Source organism: Anopheles moucheti, chromosome 2 (assembly GCF_943734755.1).
Source record: "Anopheles moucheti chromosome 2, idAnoMoucSN_F20_07, whole genome shotgun sequence".
NCBI lineage: Eukaryota > Metazoa > Arthropoda > Insecta > Diptera > Culicidae > Anopheles > Anopheles moucheti.
The window spans coordinates 39,088,665-39,106,190 of NC_069140.1; the positions used below are offsets into that span (position 1 = coordinate 39,088,665).

At 45.6% G+C, this 17,526-nt stretch overlaps 4 protein-coding genes across 6 annotated transcripts; 1 reads left to right on the forward strand and 3 right to left on the reverse strand.

Annotated features, from left to right (window-relative positions):
- Positions 1-1,399: 1,399 nt before the first annotated feature.
- LOC128300977 (poly(A) RNA polymerase, mitochondrial) lies at positions 1,400-3,660 on the reverse strand. The gene is made up of 2 exons (XM_053037258.1): positions 3,389-3,660; positions 1,400-3,326 (listed from the first exon to the last, which is right to left on the reverse strand). Exons 1-2 carry the CDS (start codon positions 3,528-3,530, stop codon positions 1,540-1,542), a joined length of 1,929 nt encoding a protein of 642 aa, XP_052893218.1. The 5' UTR covers positions 3,531-3,660; the 3' UTR covers positions 1,400-1,539.
- A 346-nt stretch (positions 3,661-4,006) lies between these two features.
- Positions 4,007-6,773, forward strand: LOC128296682 (ESF1 homolog). The gene is made up of 2 exons (XM_053032139.1): positions 4,007-4,846; positions 4,909-6,773. The coding sequence occupies exons 1-2, from the start codon at positions 4,079-4,081 to the stop codon at positions 6,505-6,507; spliced, it is 2,367 nt and encodes a 788-aa protein (XP_052888099.1). The 5' UTR covers positions 4,007-4,078; the 3' UTR covers positions 6,508-6,773.
- A 403-nt stretch (positions 6,774-7,176) lies between these two features.
- Positions 7,177-8,455, reverse strand: LOC128298054 (deoxyribonuclease-2-alpha-like). Its single transcript, XM_053033786.1, has 2 exons — positions 8,310-8,455; positions 7,177-8,237 (listed from the first exon to the last, which is right to left on the reverse strand). Exons 1-2 carry the CDS (start codon positions 8,426-8,428, stop codon positions 7,232-7,234), a joined length of 1,125 nt encoding a protein of 374 aa, XP_052889746.1. The 5' UTR covers positions 8,429-8,455; the 3' UTR covers positions 7,177-7,231.
- Positions 8,456-8,766: 311 nt separating this feature from the next.
- LOC128297295 (mitochondrial proton/calcium exchanger protein) lies at positions 8,767-17,272 on the reverse strand. Of its 3 annotated transcripts, none has more exons than XM_053032916.1 (6): positions 16,860-17,272; positions 10,947-12,808; positions 10,629-10,874; positions 10,452-10,556; positions 10,108-10,359; positions 8,767-9,725 (listed from the first exon to the last, which is right to left on the reverse strand). In XM_053032916.1, exons 1-6 carry the CDS (start codon positions 16,924-16,926, stop codon positions 9,504-9,506), a joined length of 2,754 nt encoding a protein of 917 aa, XP_052888876.1. In that variant the 5' UTR covers positions 16,927-17,272; the 3' UTR covers positions 8,767-9,503. The 3 variants fall into 3 exon arrangements, 2 of the variants coding, with proteins under 2 accessions (XP_052888876.1, XP_052888875.1); XM_053032915.1 differs by having other exon boundaries at positions 8,767-9,728; XR_008287240.1 differs by having other exon boundaries at positions 9,587-9,725; positions 9,903-10,359.
- Between the last annotated feature and the right edge of the window lie 254 nt (positions 17,273-17,526).

A 17,526-nucleotide genomic window follows, 5' to 3' on the forward strand; every position in this document is an offset into this window, starting at 1 on the left:
AGTACCGATTTTGGGCGATGGTTTGCGTTTTTCGATTATATATTACGGTTTGCAAACAAAAACAAAACAGTGTACGCGTCACGAAAGTTCTTGCTTTTGTGAAATGAGAAAGTAATCAAAACCCAGAAGAAAAAAAATTCACAACGTGTTGTGTTGGGCATCCCTTTACGAACTCGTACTAAAGGAGAGTTTTTAACGATACTTTTCATCGGCTTTGGAAAAAAACGTAGAATCGTTGAGTAGCGGGATGAAAAGGGATCGATTTTTAAAAAAAGAAAAGAAAGCATACAAAGTCGCGAATTTAAAACCACACACACACACACACCCATCACTCACGCACTAAAGGTAGTTATGGCAAATGCATCATGTAGTGTTCGATCATGTTCGAGGCGAGAATGTTCATTGTAGCATCAGGATAGAAAGATGTGAGTAGACACATATAGAGTAGTAAAGCGAGATGGAGTGATGGGTAAACGAATATATATATATAGTAATTCGTTAACGATCGTTTTAGTCGTGTCCGGTAGGACGATCACGGAATGTTTGTTCCTCGCGAGCAAAATTTCATTTTCTGTTTTTTTGTCTCTTTTGTTGTTTATCGAAATAAGGGTTTTCCGTTTTAGCTTAGTGTATAGCCACCCTTAGCAGTAGCGTGTGAAGTTAGATAGACAAGAAGCCGCACCGGTGATGGCTGTATTTGTTTGACACAAGCATCATCATCATCATCATCATATTGTACATATAATCCTACTATATCGATTGACTAGAGCGAACACGAGTGGAGTGAAACTAGATCCTTTTAGAGTGGCGAAAGCTCGACACTATACCGTTTCCCGACGCGAACATAACCATCCACGAGCAAGTTCCGCTCAACGGTGGGACAAACAAACTAAAAAAAAAACATCTGCTTTTGATAGCACTTTAAATTTGATATCCTTTACCGTCTGTATGTCTCTGTGTGTCTGTTTGCGCATGTCTCACCGGTTTAGGTTGCTTCACCATCCAGAAAAGGGCGACAATGATCTCCTCCATGGTGGATAGCTTTGAACGGAAAGCGACAAACATTTGTTAGCGTATGTTTGTCCATGTTGTGTTTATCCTTGATGGATGTGGAACGCGTTAGAAGCGGTGATTGTTAACGAAGCAGAAGTCATATTACCGTTCGTTTTGGCCACTGATAGTGGTGTTGGGGCTCAAACAGGCATGGCACGTTTTGAATCCGTTTTCGAAGACCAAATCAGCGAGACAAAAGAAAAACCCTTTCTTGGGTCGAAAGTTGAGGCCGCACCCGCACAGCCCCACACGCAACCATATTACAGTGTAGTTGATGTTCATTTTTCTAGTGATTTTACCGGTGGATCGCGATCGATGTTGCACGTGGTAACACGTTTTTGCTCGGGACGAAACATTAATATGAAATAAAGAAATAAGAAATACAAAATACAACGTACCGTGTTTGATTTCCTTCCATATGCTACCTTCGTATCTGTTCTGTTTTATTTCTTATCCTTTTCTAAACATTTAGTCGCCCGTCCTTTATCACCGTCGCTTTGTGTTTCGCTTTAGCTTTACGCCCGTTCCTTCCATCGATGTGTTAGTCCTTGCTTCCACACTTGCCGCTCCCGTACGGGGAGATGAACCACCCGTACTGAGCTTGTGTATTTCCGCCTTTGCTGCACGCTGTATGGCGGCAATTTGGTTTTTAACCGTCTCATTCCGATACTGGGTCGGTTCGTCTACTGCCGGTACCTCATCGAAGATATCCTTCACGTTTAGCATTCGCTTGGTAAAGAACATTTGTGGCGTAATGCGTTGCTGTTGCTTTGGACCGAACAAACTTACCAGGCCCCACGGTTCGGTGCTGCTGCTCGACGGTGCAGTGCCAGATTCTTTCCCATGCGCTTCCAACAACCATACCGCATTGCGCACCTGCATCCGGAACAGTTCCGTTTCCTCGAGATTAACGTTCTTGCTTACGTTCAGCACCGTTTCCAGCGGGTTCACAATGTACATGGGACTGTGGTCCGGCTTGAGAATGGTGGAACCCAAGTTGAGGCTTATTGCACGTTGGTTAAAGTCAAACTGTGAGTAGAACTCGAAAAATTCTGTCAGTAGCTGCTCGATGGTTGATTCATTCTCGCTTCGGAATGAACCGTAAATGGCGGGATTTTTTAGAAACGTGTTCGCCCATTCGGCTTCTCCTTCGCCGAACCGAGTGACAGGGTGTGGACTGTTTGGCGGTGAAAATGTGGCACTGAGTTGGATCAGCCGATTGATCGATGGTAACACTGGGCGTGATAATTGCTGCAAAAAGTACATGACCAGCATGGTGAGCGAAAAGTTCGTTATCCAATAACCCGGTGTTTGGTTCGTGAGGCCTACGGATTGGGCCCAGCGGCGCACACAGAACGTAAGGGGACGCACACGTGCGTCCAACTGCCCGAAAAGGTACAGCAACTCAGACATGTACACGCCTGCCGTATTGTTCATGGTGAGGTCTATTTCGAGGTCCAAATGTTCATGGTGATACTTGACAATCGGTACACGAGCCTTCAGTATTCGTCGCACACTGTTAACACCAGGCAGAAACAGCTGCAGCACATCTCCGATTGATTCCAACTGTCGCTGAACTTGCGTTCGCTCGTTTGGATTGGTGGATTTTGTGTGATACACGAGGCGGGAATTTCGATCCGGTGGTTCACCGGAGCGCGAATCCAAATCCAATATCACGTCCAGATCGCATCCCATTCGACCGTATCCATTGACGGAGGAACCGAATGGATGAGCGACCGCTTGGGGGAACATTCCCTGCAATGAAGATTCCAACTGTCGTACCGCCAAGAAGCGCAACCGTTTACCTAGGTCGTTGAGTTTCGTTAAACGATGCAGTATGGTAACTTGATCGTTTATACTTTCGGCCGACGACAACAGACCGTTGAGGTCTGCTTCTCCGATCGGATTTGCACCATCTACTAGGGCTAACGGACGTTTGGGTTCTTCCTGAGCGATTAGCTTCGGCTTCGGGCCTGTGCGGAACCATAGAAAAATAGATCTTGCACGAACGCCGGGTCGCTCTGTGCTAAACACACCGGACTGCATTGCTGCGTCCGCTTCGGCGGAGGAACCGAACTCGAGCAATATGTAGTGACAGTCGCCATCCGCATCACCATCCACCCGGTAATGATGGGAACTTTCGATAGTGCCGAACTGTGAACAATAGTGGTACAACTCGTTGTACGATCGTTCCGAGCTTACTTGCACTAGAATGCTTCTTCGGGCTTCCGCTCGTCTAGCGTATAGCATTGCATCAAACGTTCGTACATTAGCTGCAACAAAATAAGGCACATTAGAAAACATGCATTCAGACGAACCTTTCCCAATGCATTACCGCTGCAATACCGAACCGGTAAGGATAAGTGTGTGCGATGTTGCCGGCCGGACGGTAGCTGGAGTATCCGCCGGATGTTCCCATATCCGCAGGTTATTGCTCGTTTCGAGCGCACTGTGGATGTCCGCCATATGTGGTACATAGTAGAGGGACCCGAATGTTGGCCGGATGAGACAAAATCTGGGCCAACCGGCGTGTTTTTAATTTATTTATGCTCTACAATTTGCGAAACAATGCAATCCGTTCTGTTACATGATGTGTGTTTACAACGACTGCTGTCAACGGTGTCTGCCGCACAATTCAACAATGCTGTCAGTGAAGTTTTTGGGGTTAGGGCACCCAGCAATGGACTGCAACCGATGTTTCACCAAATTATTCGCACCATAAGCAGTTAAGTAATATAAATAACACCATATTTAATGATTCAGAATTCAAATAGACAAATAGTTTTTTTCAGATTTGTTGTGAAACTGGTACTATTGACTTTTTTCCATTCACGATAAACCGCTATTTGCAGTGTACAAGTTGTGGGTTAACTTTTTCATCGGGGTTTATTTTCGTCTTCCAAAACAACTGTCAAACGCCCATGCCGCATTGTTTACATCGCGTTTCATCGTGTCTTGCAGTAAAAACGCACATGCAACCAGTTCAATCAACTAATTTTTCAACTTGTACGATTATCCTACGACAATGAAGGATTCGAATAAACAAAATGGAACAGCCGGCAAAGGGAAGGGCGATAAAAAACTCAAAAAAGTGAATAAAACCACCGAGAAGGCAACGAGCGCACCTTCCACGGGTAGTGGTAAAGTCCCTAAAATGTGGGACGACGATCGGTTCGCCCATTTGATCAACAATCCTCGCTACCATGGCATACCGAAATCAAAGAAAAAGGTTAAAATCGATAACCGATTCAAGGCAATGTTCGACGATGAGCGATTCAATCAAAAGGCAACAATGGATAAGTATGGTCGGAAGATCAAGAAAACGGATTCGGATACGCTACGGAAGTTTTACCATCTCGACTCGGATGAGGATGAAAACGAACAGGAAGCGGAACGGGAACGTGAACGAGAGGAACGTGCCATGGAGGGTCGACCGGGAAGCGATTCCGATTCGGATGCCGACGAAGGATTAGAGTTAACCGAGGAGGAAAAGAAAGCGGGACTCTCGACCACCGTTAAGACAAGGTTGAAGGACCTGAATGTGGACTTTGCACGTGGTAAGGGTACGCTGGGATCGGGTTCTTCCTCCGACGATGATTCTGACGCTGGCGAAGAGGAGGGTGTGTTTATTGAGCACGTCTGGGGCGAACTGGATGCGGACGCCGAAAGGACGGATGAATCGACGAAAAGGTTGGCCGTCTGTCATATGGATTGGGATCGTATCCGGGCAGTGGATGTTATGGTACTTTTGAGTTCTTTTCTTCCACCGGGATCGGCCATAAAGAGTGTTACGGTAAGTGTTTGGCGGAAAAGACTACTTTCAGAAACTAAATTTATGGCTTTTTTCCTGCTCAGATATATCCATCGGAATATGGAAAGGAACGTATGAAGGAGGAAGAAGAACGTGGCCCACAAGAGTTGACTGCGCGTACGGTTGAAAGTTCCGGTGAAGAAGACGAGGACGAAGAGGCACAGAAGGAACGGTTGCGTGAATATCAGCTGAATCGCTTGAAGTACTATTACGCGGTAGCTGAATGTGATTCGATTGCGACGGCAGATAAAATCTACCGAGAGTGTGACGGTATTGAGTACGAAAGTACGGCAAACAAGCTGGATCTGCGGTTCATTCCGGATGAAATGGAATTTGACGATGAGCCGAAGGATCACTGCTCCGAACTCCCGGAGGTGGGCAAGTATGTGCCACGGATTTACGCAACAACGGCACTGCATCAGGCAAAAGTTGAACTCACTTGGGACGAAAATGATCAAGAACGTAAGGAATTTAACGAAAAGCTGCGCGATGGCAAATGGGCCGAACTGCCAGAAGCTGAGCTGAAAAAGTATGTCGTTTGTTCGAGTAGTGACGAAGAAGCGGATGACGGTAACGTTAAAAATGGTAAATCAAAACGCCCGATAGTACGAATACGACCACCCGGTAGTAACAGTGATTCCGAAGAAGCAAGCGATGACGATGGTTCCAATTCCGAGGGCGAGCCAAAAGGGGGCCGCAAAGAGAAAATGATCGCAAAGTATCGTGCACTGCTGAACGATATCAAAGAACAGGAACAGACGGAAGAGGACGACAAAACCGGAATGGAATTCACCTGGGAAGTGGAAGGCAAAGATAAGGATCCATCCAACGATAAGGCCGATGAGGATGAATCTGATGATAATCCCGCTTCCAAGCGTACGCAAGACGGTGTGAATCCTTTCGAGAAAATTTTACTAAAGAAAAAAGAGAAAAGCAAACGTCGCAAGGAACTGAAGAAGCGACGTAAACGAGGTGAGCTCGACGGTGCGGAAGGAGCGACCAACGAGGATGAATCCTCCGAGGATGATCTTCCGTACGGAGTGGATCTTAACGATCCATTCTTTGCAAGTGCTTTCGACGAAAAGGAATTCGATGTAGGTAACAAGAAAAAAACCAAACAGAAAGATCGTGAAGCGATCCAGCAAGCGAAAGAGCAGGAAGAGCGTGAAGCAGAAGAAGCTGCACGTCGTCGTGCTGAGCTGGAACTTATGCTGGACGATGGGGAAGACAACAGGGCACATTTTAATTTGCGTGCAATACAGGAGCGTGAGATTGATTTGGCCAGTGTGTCGAAATCCAAGCGACGTCATCTGCTGAAGAAGAGCCGACGAGAGATCGAGGAACAGCGCAACAGTAAGGCGGCAGCGGATGATTTTGAAGTGGATGTGGAAGATCCACGGTTTAAGGCGATCTACTCGAAGCCGGACTATAACATCGATCCAACCAATCCGTCCTTTAAGAAGACGAAAGCGATGGAACGTCTGATTGAGACGAAGCTACGGAAGCGTCAGTTGGAGGAGAATGATGTGCGGGAAAATAATGGTAGGCAGGTGCAGCAGGAGCAACCGAAAGTGGCACGCAAAGACGTTGCCACAACAATGCTCGTTAAGAGCATCAAGCGAAAGATAAAAAATGCATCGTAAAGAAGGGTTTTTTCTTTGATATGGTCTGTAAATTATTGTGGGATATCGTTCGCAATAAATTGATTATGAATTATAAAAGTAATATCGTTAATTATCCCAAAATTCCATGCCGAATTATTTAGAGTCAGTATATAAAAATACGTTTAAACTTACCTGTATTGAGCAAAACGGTTGTTGATTGTAGCAAGAAGATTCATCCACAAATTGCACCTTAACAGAACTCGAACTTCACTACTTTAAAATCCCAAAACTAAACTACATTGTACTAAATAAACACTACTCATATCACTACAAAAAAGGATTTCTCGACAAACGGGTGCTGCATTAAAACTTCACATTTTTCATTTATATTTTCTTCACTGAATGTTATTCATCGTTTGGCTTCACCTTTGAACACCAAAATCGACCGATATCGTTTGCAATAAATTGATTATGAATTATAAAAGTAATGTTATTAATTATTCCGAAATTCCATGCCGAATTATTTAGTCAGTTTATATAAAAATACGTTTAAACTTACCTATATTAGGTAAAAAGGACGTTGATTGTAGCAAGATGACACCTTAACAGAACTCGAACTTTACTACTTTAAAATCACAAAACTAAACTACATTTTACTAAATAAACACTTACACTACTACTATCACTACAAAAAAGGATTTCTCGACAAACGGGATCTGCATTACAACTTCACATTTTTCATTTATATTTTCTTCACTGAATGTTATTCATCGTTTGGCTTCACCTTTGGACACGGTTCAATCGAATCGATCATTGCTCGGTACAGTGCGGCAACGTGCACCGACGCTTGACATACACTCCCACCGCCACGTTGCTTTTGATGCTCCTGCCTATTAATATCCCCCACACAAATCCATCCTTTCATTCCACCATCCTCAGCACCACCAACAGCCCATTTCGAATGATCCTTCAGCGTGCTAAACCGATCCTCCTGTCCAACGGAAACTTCGCGCACATTCAACACACTGTGCCGACGACCAGCGGAACATTCACTCGGCAAATTGCCGGTGCCGTGCTGCCAACTTTCCACCATCAGTCCCGTATCCAATGCCGGTGCAATCCAGTCCGCGTACAGTTCCTTCCCAAAGTGACGACTTTTCGCAAACGTAACAAACTCCACACCGGCTCGCGATCGCAGCGTTTGTTGGCTATAAAATGGGGCTGTTTTGTTTACCGGTGCCATCTTGGCGGCACGGTTCAATGTGGGAAACCGGGTAGCCAGTGTCGGTGGAACACTGTTGGAATAAACGGTCACCTCGTTGAAGAGAAGCTGGCGAGCAACTGTTTCCATTTGGGTGGCATCAAGTGAAATGCACAGGAAACTTTGTCCATAAAGCATGCCGGTGTGTGGATAGCTGTAATCGACACCGATTACGGGTGGAAACTTTGGGACAGAATGAATCAACCAATACCCGGTGGTACCGTCCGTACTGACTACTCCCTTCGTATGGCCACGCTCCATATCAACCGGTCCGTTCGTCGGTTCATCGTTGTACATGATCGTGAGAGTAGTGGTTGGATGTTCCGTCGAGGGTATGATCGTGCGCGCTGGTGCGCTTGAGGATTGGTTCACGTCGTATCGGCCAGAGTGCCATTGTAATGGAATACCCGGTCCAGCATCATCCTGCGATGACACATACGCATAACGCAAGCCATTCGTTGCAGAATCACGCTCGGAAGACTCTTTCGGCAGCTTGTACAGGTAGTACCTTGCAAGAAGAAAATGCACGCACTGCTTATTGTAAAAGGGATACCAATCGGCATTCATAAAGGATATTTACCAATCAACTAGTTCACCCGATTCTAGACGACATCCTAGCACATTATCGATCGAAGATAGTTCGCAATAACTTAACTTTACTATTAAAAACACAATAAAACTTAGCAAACGCGAATACATTATGGCTGCAAGCGTCCTTTTTGCAGCAGGTATCGAATAAAACTAACACAATACATACTGCATCTCGCTCTAACAGGCATAGATAAGGCCGGGAGTGAGAAATACAGCTGTGCAGCTCTGATTCTAATGCCCCTGTTGCTGTCCTTCTCATGGTGTGCAAACGATCGCGATTGTACGCAGAAATATGTTTCAATGTTCATCATGTCTTTTTTATTCAATTCAATAATAGACCCTTTCCATTTTCGTCCTTTAAACATATTATGTATCCAGGATATTAAAGATGCCTAGCACTATGAAATTTCTTTCGCTGCATAAGAAAACAATCTTGATAAATCCAATGTACCGCGTCAACATTCCTAATAAATTATCCTTTTTCTTTTATTGTACAATTTGACTTATTTATGCGATCGTTCGTTTTTATTACACATTAAATTTGTTGGTTTTGTAACCCATTTTGCTTTCTTACAGCACCATTTGTTGAAATGGAATCTACCATCACCATCAATCTCATCACTTCGTAGTTGTCCGTCCGTGGTGGGGTTGGTCATTGTCGTTATTGTATTCTGCTGCAGACACATTTTCAACGACCAACGTTCGACGTAAGTATTTTCCGTGACGCGGGAACGCGCAAAGTATGTAGAGGGAAAAAAGTAAAGTAAAACATACAAACAATAGGCAACGTTGTGCATGCACATCGGGCCAATCAGCAGGACCTCATCATCTTAATAGATCGATTCAGATCGCTTCGCTTGTGGAATCATGCCCTGGAACGCACAACGAGCGGAATTAAGCAGGCTAGTAGTATTATTTGCAAGGCAGGAAAGGTGTATATTGCATTTCCAATCTTCACTGGTTTTGTTTTGCGTTTTTGGTTTTGTGAGGTCATAAAATCTTATTTGTCGTGCTTTTCACACTTTCTATTCATTAGGGGTTTTCCCCGTGTTTTGCGTTCGAGAATGGAGCTTCTTTCAAAGAAGGCTTCACAAACAGGTTTTCTTACAGAATGTCGTTTGCTACAGTAGCAAGAAGAAGCACAGCCTGACGGAGTGGTACTAAAAAGCGCGCCATATCCTATTCAAATCATTTTGTCCTTGGGTGCACCGGCGCTCGTGTCGGGCCGGGTCGGATGCTGTGTCGCTGTCGGAGGTGGTACTACTACTTCGGTGCTGCCTGCTGCTCCTGTCGATCCCGCCGCCGATGATCCTCCACCGGTTCCATTAATACTGGCGTTTTTCTTACGTTCCTCCACAACCTTTTGCAGTGCGTCCGCATCGATAATCGTTGTACCGTCGTCGAGCTGCTGAGTACGAGCAGAGAAACGGATTTCATCCCATGAAACAGTAGTTTTGCACATATATGTAAACACATAAACAAACACAGTTACACAAACATACGATTGTGTGTTTGTCCGCACGGTCTAGGCTCGTGTTAGACACTTTGGGAACCGAGGATGGAAAAGAAAATACACACGTACGTCGAAATGAAAAGAAGCTTAAGATCGTACGATCACAGAACTTGTTTTGTCACTTGGTTGCCCACCGATCGCTACCAAAGGCAGAATTCCCATCCCCAATTCATCCTCATTTCGGTGGCACTGACGAGGACTTCGGCGACGTGGATGATGCAGATGGTGGTGGTGGCGTGGCGGGTGGTAGTTGGGGCATTGCACCAGAACTGACCTGCTTCGTTGTTGGGCTTGGCGGTGATGCCAGAGCACTCAAATCCGTCGCCTTATCCGTAAGCTCGAGCAATTTTTCCTTCTCCTTTTCCTTTTGCTCCTTTTGCTTCTCTTTGGCTTCCAGGCTCTTGGTGAGTGCCTTCTCGATTTTGTCCTCCGCCTCGAGCTCTTCCTCCTTGTCGAGCAAATCGATCAGTTCGTCCACCTGCTTCGCGTTTAGCTTAACGTTCTCTTTGCCAATCGTTTCAATAACCTAAATATAAAGGTGGGAATGAGGTTAACAATCATTTAGACATGGGTTTTACTTTAATTTGTCGAGCTTTTTGTTTTTGAGTTTTCACTCACCTTCAGCACATCCTCCACCTTAATTTGACCATCCTGATCGTCATCGATTTTGCCGAGTATTTTTGAAATTTGGTCTAACCGCGAATCATCGGTAACATTTTGGATCTGCAATGGTACACATACAACGGTTAGGACTCAACATTTACTCATTTAATAATAACTTAATAGTCATCTTACCTTTTTAATTGCGGACATTAGCTCGTCTATCCGCACCAGTTCCTCATCCGCTGCCTGAGGTTTCTGTAACTCTTCACTCTGCTCAGCCGCATGCATCTTCTCCTTCAGTTGCTTCTCCTTACGCTCCAACTCTGTCATCACGGTGTCCATTCGGTTGATCATCGAGTTAACCTTTCGGAACAGCAACTTCGCGGCACGCGATTCCTTCACCTGTACTTCCTCCTGATTGCGAGCGGCAGTGACAACCTACAAACGATTCGTGAATAACGTTGTATGCTCGATTTCCAGTGACAGGCGTACCGTTCGCTTTGTACTTACCTCTTGTAGTTCTTGCACATCCTCCTGATAGTCGGCAATCTCTTCCTTCAGGTCCCTTATCTCTTCCTTCTCGACCAGCAACGATTTCTTATCCTTGCTCAGCGTGCCGAGCGCATCGCCTAGCACCTCCAGATCCTTGCTCGAGATCTCCGGCACCGTATGTGGTTGCGGCGGTATCTGGTCGAGCACGATCGTACGGGACGGTGCGGGAGCGAAAATGATTTCCGGCTGCTCCGGTACTGTCGTCGTGCTCGTCGGTTCCGTGGCCATCTTGCCATCGGCCGTCAGCACCGGAGCACCATCGACCAGCTCCTGTTGTTCCTTTTGTTTTTCTTTCTCCTCTTCGCGCTCTTCTTTGATCTTGCGTTCCTCCTCTTTAATCACCTCTATCTTCGTCTTGTTGTCGATCTTACCCTCCCGTTCACCGATGGCCGCCTTCGTAACGGTCGCCACCGAGTCGGGCAGCGAGGAGATCGTTGCCTTCAGTTTGTCACTCGTGGTAATGTTCTCCGGCAGTACCAGCGCGCGGGACAGCAGCAGCAACGAGGGTGGAACCTTTTCGTTCAGGCTCAGATTAATCCACTCCTGAAGCTGCGATTTCAGCCGTTCCTCCGAGGCACCGTACGCACGCATACCACGCGCCCGGCAAGCCGCCTGTAACTCGGATAGATTAAGCGATTCGATACCTTCCTTCTGGATGGTGCGATCATCTGCCGCCAGATTGCGTAGCTTAAGCCGTAGCTGGAAACGTAGCAGGTTGGACGTGCCTATCGGGGACACCTCGAGTACGCGGCACAGTGCCTGCAGCTGCTGGCGGGTTAACGAATCAAGCGTGATTTCATCCTCAAACAGTTTGGAAAATTTCAATATTTCCTCGTTCGAAATGGTAAAGTTTTCCGTCGTACGGATGCGCGTGAAAAATTCACTGAAGTCTTTGGCCGCCTGCGACCGATGCTCCTTGTTCTGTACCGCCATATCGTCCAGCGTTTTCTGCAGGAACTTGGCCATCTCGATCTTCACCTTGAGGTTTTGCTTAATTTTGTCCTCCCGCTCGGTGGCGGTTTGGAAGGTGGAGGGCAACATGCCCGGGAACAGCTTGATCGCGAGCGGCAACAGCAACTCCATAAACGGTACGATAATAAACACCGAGAACGGTACCAGCCGGAACAGATCGGAGGTCGTCCGGATGAGTAGTTTGTGCTCGCGGCGAGTCAACGTTTTCCCGTTAAGTACACGCCACAGCAACTTCCGGCTAATGTTAATGTCGATGAACAGTAACCGGAACCCGTGGTAGTAGTGCACCAGTTCAGCCCATATACGCTGTTGGAGCGTTTTCTTCACAACCGGAGCGGCAGCTACGACGGCGGCTGCCGGCGGTGTTTGTTGTTGCTCTGTGTTTGTAGCAGGGCTGCTACCTGTGGTAGCGCTAGGTGCACCCATAACTGTCGCACTGTCGGACAGCACATTTGTGGATGATGCTGGCGCTGATGTTCCTGTCGTTACTGCAGCTCCAACTGGAACTCCATTCACTGCACCGTTAGCAAGCTGCTGTTGCTGCTGTTGCTCTTTTTCTTTCTTCTTTAACGTTTGTACCGTGACTTCAACCTTGGAGGATGGTTGATCTTGAAGCCAACTTGTGGTGGAAATGCATCTGATAATTTGCGGCGACAGTGTCCCACTGCCACGGCCATATCCGAGTGCATCGAGCAAAGGTAGGCCACCATTGCACGCTCCAACCGGTCTCCTGCAGTTGGAATTTACACTGAAGATGGTACAGGGCTGAAGTAGGCTGTCGTACTGGGCGCTTATAAAAGCGACTGGTGTTTTCGTGCGATAACTGACAAATCGTACCCGTGCGTTAGCTGAAATGAATTTGATAATACAAAGCAAACAATTTATTAGAAATTTAATAGAAACATGAGAACATAAACTATTTCATCAAACCACTACCGATCGCGATTCACATTGCACTCAACTTCAAACGATTCCCCTATCTATTATTATATCGCCTGCTTGCAATTATTCACGTTCACCCTTACCAAGATGAACCGGTACGGCAAAGTGACCTAACACCAGCAGCGCCATCATTGCGACCTTATGCACTCTCGTCTGCAAAACTGGCTGCACTCAAATCCACGATCCGATCCAGATAAGATGGGATCAATCCGTTTGCTGTTTGTTAACCGTTTGGTAGTTTGCCACCGTGCAACAACCACCAGCACCATCAAAACGAAGACACATCAACAGTCAAGAGGACACATACGGCAGGTGAAAGTCCGGATCTTACTGGCGACTTAACCTTTCCACAATTATGTCGCTTTGTCGACTTGGAAACAGAACAGACAAAAGATGTTACTTGCAGTAGACAAGTAAGCGAACGGATCAATTACAAACACAAAATGTTTATGCTTTCTGTTACACTTTTCTTCGCTTTTCCGTATTAAACACGATCGCGGAGCTGTTCAGTCAAAATGTGCCCGCGGAAACCCTACGCGATACTGATGTGCCGATCGACTACCACCGGTTCTGATGATCGTCCCTTAGCTAAGGTACCTTCGTATTGAGTCGTCGTTGCCGTCTCTACGCCAACGGCTGCAGACAGTTAGACGACCTAACCAGACACGGAGATAGATAGCACACTTCAAGACGATGTGTGTTGGTAGATAAAAGCATCAGCTTTATTTATAATTCGCTTCAGTGTGCGTGGTCCGACTCTCCGGTTAAGCTGGCCAGATTTGTCAACAGTTGAGGAGGTAAGGCATGTAGACCTGAGTAAATTATGAAGATCTTAGTAATTTGCTAGTAAATACATTAAGGAAGTTTTCACGGTTCGTTGTCCTTCCGGTCGTCAGAGTTCAATTCTTAATTAGAGACATTATGTCTCTCATATGCGGCTTTGTATATTGTTCATTGATTTCAGATATTGCAAAAGTTAAAATTGAATCTTCAGGTACGAAAAATACCCATTGGGACAAGTAGAATTCCGTGCTTTCTTTAACAAAGTCAAACAACAAATCTGATACAAGTTAAAAAATTAACCTTGACTATCAGGGTTTCATGGTTGTTGTGTTATCAGTATCAACCAAACATATCTACTGATATCATCAACTTTCCCGACCCTCTACTTTGATAAGATGTGTGATGTCAAGGCTCCCACCGAAACGAGTTGTTAATCAATGACTTTAATTTATCATCTATTAAACTCTTGGGAAGCTGTATGACTAATAAACAAAAAGCGAATGTTGTGTAAAACCAAAACAATCCACAACCTCGCACGCATCCATTATATGGGAAGTGTGAAGAATAAAGCAAACATTGTGTGTTCCCATAGACTTGCGTCACGAGTAGACGAAATTTTCACTCCCATTCCGGTCTCGGTTTCCGGTGCGACTCGCTTTCAGACGTCGTGTCGTCCAAATCACGCACAACATGTCGTTTAAACTAGTCAACTCGCAATTCTTGTTCTGTTTGGTGGACGTTTGAAATGTGTCTCTTTTTTCCTGCAAAAAAAACACAGATTCGCTTAATGAAACGACAGCACAAAATGTAGGTCAGAAGTTCAACGTTCTCGTGGGCAGAAAATGCGATCACGTTCGTAGAAGCGGGAAATTATATTTTCGCTACGATCAACGAAGCATAAAAGGAAGAAAGCGCATCACCGTAACTGCACCAAAAGCCGCAGAAATGCAAACCAGAATTCCAGACGACACACGCTGGCGAAACCTCCAGCGAAGGTCAGGGATGATCATTATGCGAACTCGTACGATCGGCGGTGGCAATTCTTTCTGGGCCGATTAAACTAAGCTCTTCCCATGTGAATTTGAATAGCAGGCAAAACGTGCAGGAAGCTTGTGCGCATGTGTAATGGGAAGCACAGAAAGAAGATAGCACGCGCCAATAACGTGCATAAAGAAGTAACAGAGCGAAGAAGGAGGAAAAATACACACGCTGCTCTACACCGCGGCAACACAGCAACAGCTGATCGCGAAAGATCGGATGTGTCGCCACGGACGTTAGAAGTGTTAGTGTGTGATGGTGGTTCACATTTTCCCGCGGATGTGATGTACCACAAGAAACCGCGAAAGTGGTCACAAATGTGAAGATGAGGCCAGTAAATGAGGAAGCGTGCAGAAGGAATCATCTTACGCTACACATGTATGAGCGTAAACGTGTGCGGTGCACGAGGGTTTGCTTCCAACGCGAAGGCACAACTCACAGATGATTGTCCCTCCGTTACCATTGTCGTTTGTAATCTTTTCCTTCGCTCGCACACACAGCTACATTCTGTGTACGATAACTGAGGGAAAAATATAGCACTGCAACACGGCAAGTGCAATGCGCGCGGCAACCGCGAAAGAAAGAAACCATCATCATCTGGCGGACGATGATGATAGTCGGGCCCATCTATCGCCTTTCGTATCGAGAACGGCTTTCTGCATTCGATTGGCAACGGGAAACTTGATTGTTACAATACTGGCCCTTAAGCTTTTCCTTTCCGCCTGATGAGTGTTGGTGCTGGCATCCGATCAACCGTGGCCCAAAGCGAGTTGGGCAAAGATCAACGATGATTTGTTTCGCTAAGAATAACGTTTACTCGGCGACATTTCAGGCATATTAATTTGCTTTAGAGTAATGATACTGACATGAAAAGATAGAACATAATCATTAGTTTATGACAGAATTCTGATCATTTACCCTAATTTATTATTGTATAAGGACATCTCTTCACCACATTATCAGCCGTATATGGCAGAAATGTACAGTTTTTTCAAAGCATTTTCTCCTTGACTTTGGACTTAGCCGGGGCATTGTCGGTTATCATTTAACCATATAATGTGTTAAAAAGCCCTTCTGGATCTTCTATAGTTCAATCCATGTTATCGTTTTTTCGTCGATATCCCCCGACCCAGTTCATTCATTATCCCCAGCATCAGATGAAACAAAGAGCAAACCACACCGCTCACCACCCGAAACGACCACGGTCATGATCGGCCCAGTAGTACTGCTGGTTGGATGGAGGCCCTTTTACCTTACATTCTTACTCGTGTTAGTTTGTCCAATGTAATGAGCTTTGTTTTCTACCGTTTCCGCGGTCGTGCGATTCGCGATCAAAGCAATCACTGTCACAACTCTTTATGTGCTGAACTTGCCTCTTTTTTCTTGTTTCAAAAACCGGTTTTCATTGGATGAACATTTTCACCCTGGTTTGTTGTGTTTTTGTTCGGCGGCCTCCTTAGATGATGTTTGCTGTTTACTTTCTATGAGTAATCGGGCTAAAATGTTCGTTCCACGCTGGCAACTATATTGCATCATCTGAATTCTCTATAGTCCCAAATATTTCGAAACACTCAACAAAATTGATGTGTACGTGATGAAACATTGCACATTTTGCGATACCGCGTGCAAACGGGCTGCGATGGTTACAAAGTTCAGCTGTTTAATGCACGAACCCTGCGCGAACTCCAAAGCAGTGCTTCTTTTTGGTTTGATCGCTTCATGAGCTAAAAGTAATCCGAAACATATGAACTTGACCGACTCACACACCACCGACCGGACGGGTGTGTGTGCGTAAGTGTACAACAAAACTGGGGGACGCAAGATGGGTTTATTTTCGGTCGCGTCACTATCGCAAAGATCCGCTATGCCCGTGAAACCTTCCCAGGCGACACCGTTATAGGGTGCCGTCCACGCGTGCCCCCGCACGTCAAAGGGTACAACACCGCCAGGATGTAACGAAATGCGTCCACGCTTCTACAATGCGTTGTTTCATTACGTAAACGTGTGCGATTATACTCGTCTAGAATGAAAAAGCAAACCCTTACGATTATCTTTATACTATACCGGCCACATGTGTAGGCTACAGTGCAAAACGGAAGAACATGAAAACTAGGATTAGACGTTGGCTATACTTACGATGTACATTCCGGTAGCAGCGGTTCATGCCTAACAGCTGACTTTGGTTCCGAAGAATTGCACTCATGATTGACCGCGTTGGTGGTAACACTTCACTTTAAAGAATAGTTGCAACTTTATCTCCACCCGTAACAAATCACACAGAATAAACTTGCCGTATCCCAAACGAACCAGAGCGCCCTTTTTGCTTTGCAGGGCGATGTAATTTTCGAGGGAATCTCTTCACAACAGGTACGCACCACGGTAAAATTTTACTTCCAAAACAAATCGGACCGGATTTTTTTTTGCACAAAGGTAGGTTCAATGAAGTCGTTGCCGTTGCGTGACACCGCTTTCAGCGATCCCTATTTTTGATCGACCAGATATTGTTCACAGTGGAGAGGGAAAATTTCCATCTCCAAAAAATCATCCGACTCGGGTTTAATGATGCACGGGTGTACCGTGAAAAGGAGATGAAAAAAACAAAAGAAAGGAATCGCGTTTTGACAATCAGCTTTATTTGACAGTTTCCGTGGGTTTGTTTATAGTGCCAGCTTGACAGCTTCCAGACGGCAAATCTGACCAAGCGTATCTGTGTGGGCATCGAAACGCTTCAGCCATGGCGGGTTGATGGTTAATTTGAAAGTGGAAGGTAAATTTCCGTTACTTTTTCTAACATTATTCAAGA

Coding starts and splice junctions, on each gene's coding strand:
- LOC128300977 (XM_053037258.1), bottom strand. CDS start 3,530: ATGTACCACATATGGCGGACATCCACAGTGCGCTCGAAACGAGCAATA. Junction 3,327..3,388: donor ACCGGTTCGGTATTGCAGCG/GTAATGCATTGG, acceptor ATTTTGTTGCAG/CTAATGTACGAACGTTTGAT.
- LOC128296682 (XM_053032139.1), top strand. CDS start 4,079: ATGAAGGATTCGAATAAACAAAATGGAACAGCCGGCAAAGGGAAGGGC. Junction 4,847..4,908: donor CGGCCATAAAGAGTGTTACG/GTAAGTGTTTGG, acceptor TTTCCTGCTCAG/ATATATCCATCGGAATATGG.
- LOC128298054 (XM_053033786.1), bottom strand. CDS start 8,428: ATGTATTCGCGTTTGCTAAGTTTTATTGTGTTTTTAATAGTAAAGTTA. Junction 8,238..8,309: donor TCGGGTGAACTAGTTGATTG/GTAAATATCCTT, acceptor TCTTCTTGCAAG/GTACTACCTGTACAAGCTGC.
- LOC128297295 (XM_053032915.1), bottom strand. CDS start 16,926: ATGAGTGCAATTCTTCGGAACCAAAGTCAGCTGTTAGGCATGAACCGC. Junction 12,809..16,859: donor CTGCTACCGGAATGTACATC/GTAAGTATAGCC, acceptor AATTCATTTCAG/CTAACGCACGGGTACGATTT. Junction 10,360..10,451: donor AGGTGGAGGATGTGCTGAAG/GTGAGTGAAAAC, acceptor CTTTATATTTAG/GTTATTGAAACGATTGGCAA.